Here is a 14574-nt window from a genome sequence, read left to right as displayed (position 1 = left end):
CAGACAAATATGCAGGTTAACGTTATTTCTTTATTGGAGCAGAGTGGGGGGCAGAAGTGAATTTTTAATACAGATCTGTTTGGAATATGTTGGTTTGCAGACTGAATAAATATGGCCCAAAAGCCCATTCATCCACTGAAACAGCAATTTAAAATGACCCTTCCTTCCATCAATAAGATGGACACTTCTTCATGCCGCTCTACTTTCCCTTCCATCCTGCTAACTGAAGCAGTGCTGTGTTAGCAGTGTGCCAAATTTCCAGGTAAGTTCAGCGAGCTGACAGGAAGGAAAGGCAGCCCAAGACCTGTGGCATCACAAACATATATTTACATTACAGCATGCAGGGAAAGTTTTCCCCATGCTTTCAGCCACAAAGAAAACGTGACAAACCATAGGCCCAGTTAGTGGCTGGTCACTGAGGAGAGGACATGCCTGTCTTCCACCAGAGGGTTAACAAGCAAGACTGAAATAAATCCTATAGAAGCCACTGTGAAGCATCACTAGGATTAAACCTTGATGAAGGACCTACATGATGTGAAAGACTTGCAGAGCAGGAAGACAAAAAAAAATATTAATTTACAGGTGTGTTACTCCACTGTTTTAAGGTAACACCTTTCCATAGCAGAAACCATAAACACAATTAGAAGTTCAAATTGTTTCTGTCCCTATGGAGGAGAAAAGAAGTCAATCACACATTCCAATAGGTAAAATGTGAAATAAGTCAATGGTAAATTGGCTTATTAGGTAAAAACTTACCTAAAAACTACTTAGTAAAAGATGCCTAATTGCAAGTTTTACGCATTTTTATTCTTTTGCTCACCATTATAGACATGTAAAGGCAGCTCTCTATAGAACTGTCTAAAAAGGCAAGGCTCCCTCCACAAATATACACACGTGCATGATACAGCCAGCCAGAAGGATATTGCTCAAAGGAAATCAACAGTCACATGCAAAGCAGTCCTAACAAATATTCCGCTGCTTCTACCAAATACATATATGTAGTTCATTTGTGGAAGGAGATAGAATTTATTTTAAACAACTACATGTACAAAACATTATTGCTAATATATATCCAGAGGTAATATTTTTAATTTACTGTTTAGATTCTAGAAGTCTAAACTTCAGTGGAAGTTAAAAAACACACCTGTCTGTGTCTAGAAGTATACTGATAGTCTTTCACGCAGGTATAAAAGTAAAGAAAATTCAAAATTAAGACAGTTGCTAGCCTTCTCCTCAACCCTGCTGCATAAATATAAAGACCTACCTAATTTGTGGAGATGCTTGCAGATCAGATTTGAACAAGATTTATGAAAGAGCATCTAGTTTATCCTTACAATTTGAGGACAATTCTCACTATTACAAATTATAAGGCCACTGTTTAAATACCTGTATTTGTAAAAGGACAGGATTGAAATGCAGTCATAACTCTTACGAACCCACACAAACATTAAGAGATTCAATACAGACAGTCAAGTTTTGGTAACAAGTTCAATACTCGCAGCCACACTTCAAATTTGTTGTATTAAATTATGTTGCCCAAATGAGTGCTTCTATACTTACAAGCTTCACTGTCTGTATGAAAAGTCATTAGCTACTGAATATAAAACACCATTTAAAAATATATATTTACTTTTCTGAATACCTGCTGATTTATCTCTAACCAGCAAAGTCTTACCTGGAAGATCAAAACTATCATTTTAGAGTTACTGGGATACAAGAGAAGTCCTTTCATATTTGCATTAAAGAAAAATCTATAGATGTCAAGCTCTTTACATCTCTCAAAGATACATTTGTTCTCAAATGCATCCTTCAGTATCAAGGAGTATCAGTCTTTTGAAAGGGAAAAGAAAAACGTTAAGTTTGCTAAGTTTTTTAATACTGACTGAGGCTAAAGAAATCAATATACACTAAATATACACTAAACACTTTATGTAATATGAAGTTGTGGGACAAGCACACATGAGAACCAGAGCTCTTTTCTCTCTGCAGGCTACCACTGCCACAAAGACAAGAAAACCAAAGGAATCAGGCTGACTATCAGCATAAAGAAATATTTGGGGTCCTTCCCTTTCCCCAGCCACTCACACCTCCCACTAAAGGGGAGGGGAACTGAATGAGTTCCCTGGTGTCTCTGTCCAAAGGAGTTAGTTGTGCTTCATGAATTTACATATTTTTACAGAATGAGAGGGATCTGGGACAAGTTTTCCAACCAAGCTAAAAGCCTCTGAATATATTTAAGAAAAATGCTAATAAATCTACAGCTAAATATACCAACCAAAAATGCAATCCTTCAGCAGCAAAACCAATTCATATTCTGGCAAACAAACTAAAACAATGAAAAACATGGGGAAGTTACAAATGCAAGGAGAAAGCAGGGAAAAAGCCAGGATATAATATGTTAATTTTATCCACAAAAATCTAAAATCTAAAAACCTAAAATCAATACGAAGAGCCAAGAGTATGCCAGATTACAGCTGTGGTTAAGGCATATTTCAATGGAATATGTAGTGAGAGTGCTCCTGTACAACAAGAAGGGCTACAAATTGGAGCAAAGTGGTACTACTGGAAAGCAGAGCTCTGGTTTTCTCTGTTTTTGAGGTTTGTTTGCGTCTTTTTGGATGTCCCCCCACAACAAACAAAAAACCATCCTGGAAACCAAGAAGGTAAAGTGTCTCAAAGCATTTCACTGGACCCCTGATAACGTAACCTAAAAGCAATCACGATCCGCTTCTATATGAGCAGAAATAATGTTCTTTTCTGAAGGGGGTTTATTAGGAAAGCTGCAAGAGCCTCAGGGATGATTTTTTGGCTTGGTTTCTTTTTAATCTGAAAACATCTGTATTTAGCATTATTATGGTTAGAGGTGCTGAGTCAGTAGCAAATGTTTGTCAGCAAAAATCACAAATAACATACTAAAATTGTATCTTTAAACACAGTAGTAGAATACAGCAATGTTAAAAATGACAGCAGTGGTTTGTCTAAAAAAAACAACACTGCAACTGAAATTAGCTCAGCAGTACTGATGAGCAGTATTTTCAGCCACAAGGACAAAGGTTTATTCATTTCTGAACATTTCGCAGATTTAGGAAAAAACTGTAGCTAATTCTGACTTCATTTTTTTTTTAAATCCCTAACTAAAGCTGTTTAAAGGGTGGTACAGTCTCGCCTTTTGTGAGATGTATGCTGTACCTTTAACAGCCTGCCTGTAACCAGATTATAAAAGGGTGTATTTCTGGAAAAGGAAAACATAAGACAATCCCCAACTTCCAGGCAGAGCCGCATTTATGCTCTGTCATTAGCGCACGATCACAATTTTCTCCACTAACCGCTCCAATCAAGACGTTAATTAGTGTCACGCTTCAATCCAGCATCCCGTTTCAAAAGCCTTAGCACTTGGACTTACTGTTGCTCGCATCCTTTTTATTTCTCTCATTCAACTGGTGCTACCCCAGTGCCAAAGGACGAAGGAAGATTCAAGTCACCACTCCGGATGCTCCAGCCCGGTCCATTCACTACACGCGGAGGCGATCTTCGGTGATGTGCTGGGCGCTGCCCCCCCTTAGCAGGGCACCTTACCCTGACCGCCACCGAGGATCTCCCTTTACCTTGCTCTCCGGCATCCACGGAGCATGCGGAGGCAGGATGTGAAAGGTAGGATCAATTAACGGTGTAGTCAGCGATACCTACCTCAAGCCTTCCTTCCTATCAAATTAGCCAACGTACAGTGAGCTTCCTGCTCTACACGAATGTATCATGTCACTATAGCAACTAAATCAACAAATAGCTGCTGCAGCATCTGCTTCGGGATCATCTCACGTCAGTCAACAGAAGGCTCGGGCTTAAGAGAACAAAGCTCCCGAATATATTCCCTCTCAGAAGCGCCTTTTCGGGCTATCCTCCCGATTCCCAGCTAGGAAGGAGCCCGCTTCTGACTTTATACTTGGATACGTGCTGCAGCTCGTGAGGGAAGAAGCCTGAAAGGAGGCGGGTGAGGAGCACTTCAGAAGAGAGTGAAAAATACAGCAAAGAAGTAATCAACCGGATTTTATCATGCTTGGTCTGTAATACTCTGTTACTCCATGCTGTGCATTTATTTGCTACATTAGGAGGCGTGAAAAGAGAAAAAAAACACGTTTCCCAATTTGGCTTTAAAATCTCCTATTTACATATATCTGCTTCGAGTAATACTGTCACCAGAAATACCTTTTATTAGGTATTAATATTTAAGGCGTTGCAGGTGCTGACAGAGATGTTCCCCCCCATTAGTCTCCCCTAAAGAGTGGAACTGAACTGAAAACATCCGTATCTGTCATTTTCATCCATTTCTGACATTTTCATCACATTTCTGACCATTTAGCATCTGCTGTCTGTAATCCCAACCATAGCAGGGGTCCACTGGCGTGCTCTCACCTGTAGGAAGACAGCTAGGTAGGGGGAAACGCTCTACCCTCCCTCCCTGTAATGTGAGAAATTACTCCAAATACTAGATAAAACTTTAAGCATAACCTTATACCAAAGTCCTAGTCCATAAGCAGACATGAAAGACGAAAGCAGCCTGGTACTTGGAACGTGAGAAGGTTAGATTACCAACTCGATGTTGCCTGAGGTGTAGAAAATTAAAAAAATATTTGGACAGTAATGTCCAAACTTTATATAAAGGGGCTCAAGCCTACAGCACAGTTAAAACAAAGACGTAACTTTCCAGTACTCCAAGTTCAAGTCACATTCCCAACGTTTCATCAACAAAATATTCTTTAACAAGTAAAAGTTTTCCAGGCTCAAGAGAAGTTTCATATCCAACATCATTTCGTTACTGAAAATATTTATTTTTTGTTTCAAAAGGGGCCGTTTTCGTTCAAAGTACAAGGAAAATTTTGTTACAAGGAAAATTACGTCTCCTTTGGTTCCTCAGAGCATGGTCCAAAAAAAAGGGCAAACTGAACATCAGGTCAGGGTAACCCTACGACAGTTCTGATGTTGACTTCTTGTGATCCGTGGGTTTGTGGCCTCCTCTGTGCCATGTCTGCATGTCCCTAAAAGCTACTGATCAAAGAACAGTGCGATACTTCAGGGTTGTTACTCATTAGCAGCACAGGAATTGACAGATGGAACCACATCTGTGGTCCAGCCAAGGTGATGTCAGCTACAAACATTGCACAAGTCACTTTTCCATTGATTATGTTCAAAATATGCTGTCCCTATTACGATGCTAATGAGGCTAAGGACAACACTTTTCCAGAATGAAACCCACTAATGTTTAGAAAACTGATTAAATGGAAAAATGCAAAAGAGCTATTTAATAGGTACTACAGACAGCATAAGAATATAAATTAAGAAAAAACACAAACAACTGATAAAAAGCTGGATTAAAACGGTGTCTTAAGCCTTCGGCAATTCAAAACAATTCCAAGAATTTCATGTTTATCAGGAATATCTAATTCTCTCTAAAAGTCATCTTTCATAAATTTCTCTAGCTCCATCCTCTTTTAGACTTTCTCCTTTCCCATTTATCACAGAGGACCGGCCCCAGCACCGAGCCCTGGGTATGTGTTCCCATTTATGTTGGCTAATAACCAGTAAGGAGTTCTGAAAACTTTTGGTTGAGTTCTGTGCTATATCATTTCTATTCATGGCTAAAGACACAACATTTCTGTGGTATTTATAAGGAAAAGTAACACTAGAATTTTGTCTTCAGTCCTCTTCTGTTTTTGTTATGAATGATAGAAGAAAACAGGCTTCTCAAGCTTATTTACAGATGTCCTACAGATACTTTTCACTACCCAAATGACATTATTCAATGCTCTTAATAATAAAGTTCTAAAATCTTAATGTATTCCATCAATTTTATTTGAACAAATTTCAATTTATGGATTTCACACAACTGAACATTTTTCTACCCTAGCATCTGCTAGCACTGACTGATAACCAAGAGAAATCTAGCTGCTCTACTGAGATTAACACTTCCTAAAGAAAAACAGGAACGTAAAGGTTGTTAACAAATCTTGATTTTGGGGACTATGGAAGAAATCCATAAAGAATTATGTAAATGTCCACATAATTAAGTTGTAGTAATGATTCACATGTTTGGGATTTAAAACTAAAACAAAGGGAGAACCAGACTACTTCATGGCAGCATGGTTTCTTCCTCACTTTCTTGAGGACATCTTGTCAACTCCTAAGGCCTAAGGCCTCATGGGGGGCCAGCAAGCGACTCTGTCCCCTATTTCTAAAAGGAATTTGACGTAACTAAATTAGCAAACATTTAATCTTCAACACTACAAACTGCTGTCAGCACAACTACATGCACTAAGACCACCAAATAACCCTAGAAGCAACTGGAAAAAGAAGAGGTTGGAAAGATGAACCACTGTTCAACGGCACTGACACTTGGAAACTACAGATTTCAGTAAGTTTTTGCTCCTTTATATAGTAAAGCTGGTTGGAAAGATCTGAGAATTGGTGATAATTTCTTCTAGGAATATGGCAATTTTTTTTTTATGGAAAAGTTTTTAAAATTATTATTGAACTCATCCATTCCCCCTCACCTCTTCCACATGAAGAGCAGAGCCTTCTCCATGTGAAAGATGAGCTGATCACAGGATTAAAAAAAAAATAGATGGTTTGGAGAGCTGAAGCCTTCTTTTGTAAAAATAGAAAGTCTTCTGAGAAGAACCAGTAAAAAGATAAATGTTAAAATCTGCATCTTATGTCACTGACAAACATGTCCAAGACTTGTTAGTGCCTATGTATAACAGTGTCAGTGCATGTTCTACAAGTGCCTTTGTCTCTTGCTTTATTGATGAAAAATATTTACATGTTTTATGTACTTTGTCTCTGTTTTGTCTCTTTTCTTCTGCATTCCGTGATTCTCAAAGCTTGGCTAAGCAAAGTTTTATTTGTCTCATTTACAGCAAACCCAATCTGTTTCATTAGCATAGAAACAGGCTGTGGTTAGTGGATAGCGCACAGATGATTTGCTACTTAAAATAATCCAACTGTAATATCTTTAAATCACGAAAAAATAAAAATGTAATGGTAACAGAAGTGTTTCAAAGGATCTGGATAATGAAACCAACACGCATTTTGTGTTTCAAAGTTTTAAGCTAATCCTTGCTTACAGGGAAGTAGAAAGAAACTGTGTTAGGGGCAGTCTCTGAACTCTGGAAATTTCTGAGGCATCTGGTCCTGGCCAGTGGTTAGAAATACCAACCTCTGTAAATAACAACTAGAAGACTTGAAGCAGATTATTTTTATTTCACCATGGTTTGTTGGAAGTCCACTGGACTAGATCTTCACAATGCTAAGCAAAACTGGATGAGGGACAGAGCTCATGCTATACAAAGTGGTAAGGGCTAAGCTTCCAGCTAATACTTAATATACTGGGGATAGTCTCCTCAATAGGCACTTTCCATAAATCTGCTTTATTTGCAACAAGCTGAAGCAGAATCAGGGAACAAACTTCCATTTAAGTTGTACCCAGATGGATTAAAAAGGTAGAAGACTGCCAATTTCATTTTGGAAAACTAATTTAACAGAGATTTTTGTCTTAAGTGAAAGTGACAAAAAAAAAATAACCATCTTCCTGTTGCTCAAGAAGCTACAGATATATAGAAAGATGTTTAAATGCTTAGATAAATCAAAAAATTGTGTTATAATTCCTGTACTTTGACTGCAAGCTGTACCAGCAGTTGCCACGTAAAGTACTCCGCAAAATACATATTATTTATTCGGTGTTCAAAAACCTACTTCAGCGGGCAAAAACCTACTTTTTTTTAAAGCCCTCAGTCTCTCTGAATCTGTTGCGAAGATCTTAATGCTGGGAAGATCTTATTTGCTGGTTAGCACACATTTGAAAAAAGCAGAACTGTTGTGACATCTTTATAGAGTTGCTAGTGTTTTGCCTCCATACAATACCTAACAATAAAAAAAACTCTCACAAACATTATAAAAGCTAGCAGAGATTAAGAAATGGAGGTAAACAGTTAAAAACTATTCAAGTGATGATGCAAGTCAATGGCATTCTTCACCTACAATAATTTCTTTGTCCAGATATTACTGACATGGCTGAAGATGTGCAACCGGTTTGGCATTTATGAGAAACAATATACAAGATTATAAAGCAGTCATAATCAACCTTTGGCCTAACAGCTGAACACATTATTTCAGAAAGGTCATAAAGCTATGATTGATTCTCCCTACGTAGGCTGAGGTAGAGCCCTTTCAGCACGTATCCTGACCCCTTTCAGGCTATTTCTCCCCCTTGCAACCAAGAAGTTAAATCACCATTGGGTTACCCTGGTGGAGATCCTCACCAAGTACACAGAAGCAGCGCTGATTCTGGCTGTGAAACCTATTTTCTCTAACTTATATCAGAGTTATTTCAATCATTATTAAATGATGGGAGAGAAGATACCACCTTCTTCTTTTCTCCATATCTTGACAAAGACATTTTAGGTCACAGAACTCAACAACAACTAAGAATTTGAATTAAAGTATAAATATCCTTTAAAAAACGATTCCTCTCCCGCAATGCAACTGTAAAATTAAGGGAAAAAATACATAAACAAATGAAACAGAGTACAGAAATCTGTTTTCTAAGGAGTTTGCAACATTTGAAAATTACGTAAGTCATTGGTTAATCAAGTATATGGACTAGAAGAGAATTCTCTATTTCCCAACACTACTGATGACAGCTCAGATTCCTATTTGGTGGTACAGCAATAAGGTGAAAGACAACAGGATTAAGGACTGCTATTTAAGGTAGAAATGTTAAATCCAGACCACAAAACGAAGTGTCAAAAGAAGAGCTACGTTCTAAAGTTATTCAAAATAGGATTTCATCCAAAGAAAAAGTATGAGTTTCTATATCCATCTTCTGAAGTAGCTTTTTAAAATTTCCCTCTTCTAAAAGTGCTCCCCATACATACAGTTTTGTGAAGATCTGTGTATCACTGTGTATCACAACACTGTGTGACAACAGCAACCAGAGTTAGAAAATAAATTGAAGGCTCTGGCCTTCAGTTCTCAAGTTGGGAAGGCTTGGTCAGTTCTGGACCAAGGGGTCAGTTGGAGGAATCACCACAGCCCATAGTCCTTTCCTGTGTCTTTTCTCCTCTACTTTCAAAAAGGAAGGAAAAGAAATTAGAGCCAAAGGCCATTTTTATTATGGTGCATAAACCCCAATCTACTTCCTTTCACTTCTTCCCGAAGGATGTAATTCTGTCTGCTCTATAAAATGTATAATTCTGGAATATGCAGAAGGGTAGATGGACTTTGCCCAGTTAAAAATTGAGAAATGTCTTAATCACCAGGAAAAACAGGCTTTAGCTAGCAATGGATCTATTTCAGATGACTTGTTTGCAGAGTCTTATTCTGACATATTTTAAGAGTTGAGTTTCTGTAGTTAAAAATAACTTTGCAAAGCAGTTGCATTTTTTTCTACAATTTACGAAGATATTACAATATCCATCTTCTGAGAGGGAACCTGAAGAACCCAATGGAACCCGATGTAAACAGTAAGGGCAACTCTGTAGGATGCAGGTTTGACTCTGGTTTACCTGACACCAAGTGTCCTGTTGCACAAAGAGGAGCCATCAACATGCTCGAGTCCAGGAGAGGAATACAAGTCTTACTCACAGAGGAGCACAGACTCAGGAATTGGGTCCACTTGCAACAGACCTCAGAGAGGAACTGGCCTACCTCAACACTTGCAGCTCTGGGCAACATGCACCTTCTCATCTCATTAAGAGAAGCACATAGATCTTTAGTCACCTTCCTAAAATAAGGAAGAGATCATCTTCCAGACACGCTTATTACTCCCCGTTGGCTGTATTAGCAAGAAAGAATGACTAACGCTGACTTTGAGTCTGATTTTCCCATGTCATCCAAATCTCCCAGATGTCAGCTTCTGGAAGAGATTCATTCCACAAGGGGAACCCCTGCCCCAAGTACCTTGGGAGGAATCTAACCATATCAGAGACCAAAACTGATTCAGGACTCACAGCATGCAAATTAAATCAGACATTTAGAGAGTAAGAGGAGGACTATTCAAAGAAGTTTTATGAGGTTATTTCATTCAATGAATTTTCATGCTGAACACAAGTAAGAAGACTTGGACTACATAGCCTCCACCCTTGTTCCTACTCTTTTTTTTCAGTAAATACTAAAATAAATATATTTGGATGCAAATTTAAATTGTGTAGTAAATCAAATGCTACTTTTTGCTTGCTACCCAAGAGCAGTATAGTATTCATACATAACTAAACCCAAAGGATTTTTGAATCCTTTCACTTGCTCCTGAGAATGACAGCCTCTTCTTGGAAATGTAAAGCAAAATTTTAGTGCATTTGCAATCAAAGATGAAACTTAAATACACAAGAGAAAAATCTGTTCTCAAAGGCAACAAGAAGTCCATGCTTAACTAAGACAAAACTTCACTCTTCCTGACCAAAAGAATATGAACAACTCAGAGACAGCAAGGATATAGTAACCTTGAGGCACCAAAACTTACATCCTCACAGCCTTTTTTTTTTTTTTTTAAATAATAACCAGCAACAACTTTTATAGAAAATTCTATTTTGTATATGGAATGCTCCATACAAGTTTGATTATGTATTTTCTAGTGATGTTTGCTACACAAAAGTACTAATCAACATTGGAAAAAAAAAGAAGTCTGATAATCAGCTTCCATATGCTGGAGATGCAGCATTATATGCAGAAGAGTTCCAATGATTCCAGTGAACATAATTCTGTTGCATTTCAATGCTATGAAGTCACTGAAGGATGGAAGAATAATTGTTAACTAAAACAAGCTTTAATGAACCCCCCCTCTAAGTTAGACTTATCTGCCAACTCAATGGAGACAAAGAGGATGTAAAAAAAAAAAAAAAAAGATGACAAGCAGCCATGCATGTTCTCTGTGAAATCAAAACAAAGATAAAGGAAAGGAAAACAGAACAATATGGAAAGCTGCGAAAACAGTTATAACATTGTATGTTGTTAAACAACTTTTAACACAGATTTTTTCTTATAGAGGAAAAAGATCATGAAACATATGCAGTTCTAGGCTTGATTTTCAGCAGCAAGGCAAAAACAAAGCAAGCTGGAACTTGATAATGTACCATATGCTTTTCAGAAACAGAAGCGTCAGACCTAAAACTGAAGAAAAGCATTTAGTAACCTAGTTCAGATCTTCGTTATATTTCTTCTGTGACTCCACATATGCAAACAAGTAATTAATAAGGCAAAAAAGAGGATTCTTTTTTGAATTACTTGTTCTTATAGCTATTACTCTGCTGAAGACTGTGTTAAAAGGTTAATGTAACTTCAAGATCAAAAGTCTTAACACTTGAAGAAATTCATTTTAGAAGTAACTTGTAGATTTAATGCTAAATACCTATTTCAGTTCAAAGAATTTGCACTTCAACTCACATGCTGTGTATATACGCACACAACATATATATCACACATAAACACAGTGGGATTTTTCGAAATCCTACTAAGCATCTCAACACCTGAATAAAGTTTGGAAGTTAAGTGACCAGCTTCACAGGCTGGAAGTACTACTTTATGACTATGTCTTGCTGAGAAATAAAGCTGACTGAAGGTGAAGCACTTTGTGTCCCATTCCCCAAAGAAAAGGCAACAGCACCCTGCGTAGCCCATTACCTGTTAACTATCTGTGGTTTTGGTAATAAAGGACATCAAATCTATATAGGGATGTCTCACTGCAACTATTAGCTTTAGTGGGAAGATGCAAAGAGGGCCCAGAACTCCAGGGTTGCTGCAAACTTGTGTCAGCAATTTACTGCTTTGCCTTGGAAGTGCACCGGGTGCAGTAGAAACTTTCCAGAACAATTTACTTCAATCTCATATTAAGAAAACAACAGCTGTTAAAGAAAGTTTGAACTCTTTTCTCCCTGTTCTCCTCTGTAATTAATTTACCTCCCCCAACGAACCAGGACTGCCTGTATCTTTCCTGTCCAACCTCAATACGCAGTAAACCTCACTGCAGTAGTTACCTTAAACACGAAAAATCCCTAAACACTTCTGTCCTCATGCTGTGCTTTCTCAGCTTCACTTGGATTTTCTCAACTCTTTATGGGCCTTCCCCATACTTCATCCCCATCCTTACTCATCACCAAGACTTAAGGAGTGCATTACATGTTAAACACAGCAGTGAGAAGGTGCAAAAATCAGCGTGTAATAGAGAGGAAGGAGCTAATAGGCTCAGTCTCCACTCTTCCCTTTCTCCAGTTTTGTCCTATGAAACTAATAGCAGCTTCTGTGGGACACAAAAAGAGGTGGTCTCCCACCACAGCACAGCGTAGCATGTGAATGCCAAAACAGAAGCTGTAATACCCAAATTAAACTCCCCACGTTTTCTGCCTGTACATGCACATTACTCCAACCTTGTGAATTGTTTCGTTTTAAAATGTGGTGGAAAGTTACAGCTTCAACCTGATCAAACACTTTCTACTATTTGAAGCATATGACCTTTCAGCTTAACATGTTCAAATATTTGTGCTGCTATTTCAAAGTTCTGCTAGCAGTTTAAACTTAAGTATTTGAAATAGATCTTGAAGATATGAACTGTTCTAGAAAAGTACCTAACAGCCTGTGCCTTTTTGGTAACTCAGTTGCAGTTACTGCTGCATCCAGTTGTGTGACATTCAACACCATTCAGTGCTGGGTCCTGCACTTGGGTCATAACAACCCCACACAATGGTACAGGCCTGGGGAAGGGTGGCTGGAAAGCCGTCCAGCAAAAAAGGGCTTGGGGGTGTTGGTTGATGGCTGGCTGAACATGAGCCAGCAGTGTGCTCAGGTGGCCAAGAGGGCCAATGGCAGCCTGGCCTGCATCAGCAGTGTGGCCTGCAGGACCAGGGAAGTGACTGTCCCCTTGTACAGAGCACTGGTGGGACAGCACTCGAGTATTCTGGTCAGTTTTGGGTCCCTCACAAGAACAGTATCGAGCTGCTGGAATGTGTTCACAGAATAGCTGGTGAAGGGACTAGAAAACAAGAGTTACAAGAAGTGGCTGAAGGAGGTGTGGCAGTTTAGTCTGGAGAAGAGAAGGCTGAGGGGAGAACCCACCGCTCCCTACAACTACCTGAGGGAAGATTGTTGGTCTCTTTTCTTAGGTGACACATGATAGGATGCGAGGAATCGGCCTCAGCTTGTGCACGGGGAGGTTTAGATTGGATATTAGGAAGAATTTCTTCATGAAGGGAGAGGTCAAGCACTGGAAAGGGCTGCCTGGGGAAGCAGTAGAGTCTCCATCCCTGGAGTTGTTTAGGAGATGTGAGGACATGGTACTAAAGGATGCTGTTTCATGACAGCACTCAATAGATCAGGTTGATGGTTGGACTTGGTGATCTTGAAGGTCTTTTCCATCTTCAAGATTCAACATTTCTACTGTATTTTAAGTTGCATATACTGCATAATTAATTACTGTAAAATTTAACTTTACGTATGATGCAAGGACAGTGGGGGGTTCACTGTTTCACAGCTGAACAAGAAGTTTTAAGTTCTAAGATACAGCCATTGTTTAATATAGAAAATACCAACATATAAACAAAATTATTTCAATTAAGATTGCTCTACTAGACTTTCAGTACTTTTTCAGCCAGAAGTGACTACTACTAATTAGGAACACTGCAGGCAACTACATCCCATGGAAACTGAAAAACATACATTTATATACAGAAAGTAAAGCTCTGAATTTTAATTGTGGGAGCACAATTAAGTTCCACCAGCAGTGCAGTCACGTTGTAGGTTACACAATCCAACATCACAATGTTGTTACAAAAGGAACTAGAGATGCAGTTTTTGTAGTTTAAGCAAGTAACACCTACTGAGTATTTGTATTATAGCTAAGGAAGTAAAAAAGACATTTTCAAAAAGATGAGCAACTCCATTGTGAAGACTAAAGCCTTCAAACTTCTTGTAACCTCCATGTAGAAGGAACAACGAAAAAAGAAAAACTAATATCTAGGTTGAAATACTTTTCAAAACTCAGAATTATAGTGTTTTGTACTTCAATACATACTTCATATGAAACTATATACATACTGCTTTCATTAGAGTATAATAAAGTTATTTGTTATGCATGTATTATAAGATGCTTGTAATTACATAATGGTCTGGCTGCCATTCCTCTGAAATAAGTCTTAATTGGGCAACATTGACAGAGGAAGCAGTACCTTTAATTCTGGACTGCCTGTGTTTTAGATACAGAAACCATTTTCTACTTAGTGATGACTTTTACATCACCAGATGTAAAAAGGGTTTCCAGTAAAGTTTCCTGCCACTGAATAAATGCATCTGCAAATTCTTCATGAGTCATGTATCAGATGCAAAGGAAGGACAGAAAACGAATCATAACTTTCACTAGTCATTGTAGAACAAAGACAGTAGGCAACACTGTGGTAAAACTGTTGGTTATAAAAAGAAAAAAAATGACTTTATTGATCATAGGAAGTCTGCCCAATGCTTTCTGAAAATCTTTTAAAAACCAAGAAAACCCAAAGCACTAGCACTATCAGTTCCACAAACAGTATTCTTAATGAACAA

The 14574-nt window shown here is 38.3% G+C and overlaps 1 protein-coding gene across 5 annotated transcripts in view; it reads right to left on the bottom strand.

Annotated features, from left to right (window-relative positions):
* The window catches only part of FNDC3A (fibronectin type III domain containing 3A), a 112287-nt gene that overhangs the window by 78613 nt on the left and 19100 nt on the right, over positions 1–14574 (bottom strand). Inside the window, exon 1 of one of the 5 annotated variants that reach the window (XM_072032559.1) lies at positions 3404–3625. The exons of the other annotated variants lie outside the window; for them this stretch is intronic. Coding sequence (XP_071888660.1) covers positions 3404–3433 — 30 coding nt within the window. The 5' untranslated portion in view covers positions 3434–3625. Of the gene's footprint in view, positions 1–3403; positions 3626–14574 lie in introns of those variants that run through there. 5 annotated transcript variants of the gene reach the window in all.

The sequence above is a fragment of the Anas platyrhynchos genome, chromosome 1 (assembly GCF_047663525.1).
Source record: "Anas platyrhynchos isolate ZD024472 breed Pekin duck chromosome 1, IASCAAS_PekinDuck_T2T, whole genome shotgun sequence".
Classification (NCBI taxonomy): domain Eukaryota; kingdom Metazoa; phylum Chordata; class Aves; order Anseriformes; family Anatidae; genus Anas; species Anas platyrhynchos.
This window is presented reverse-complemented; position numbering and strand designations above follow the sequence as displayed.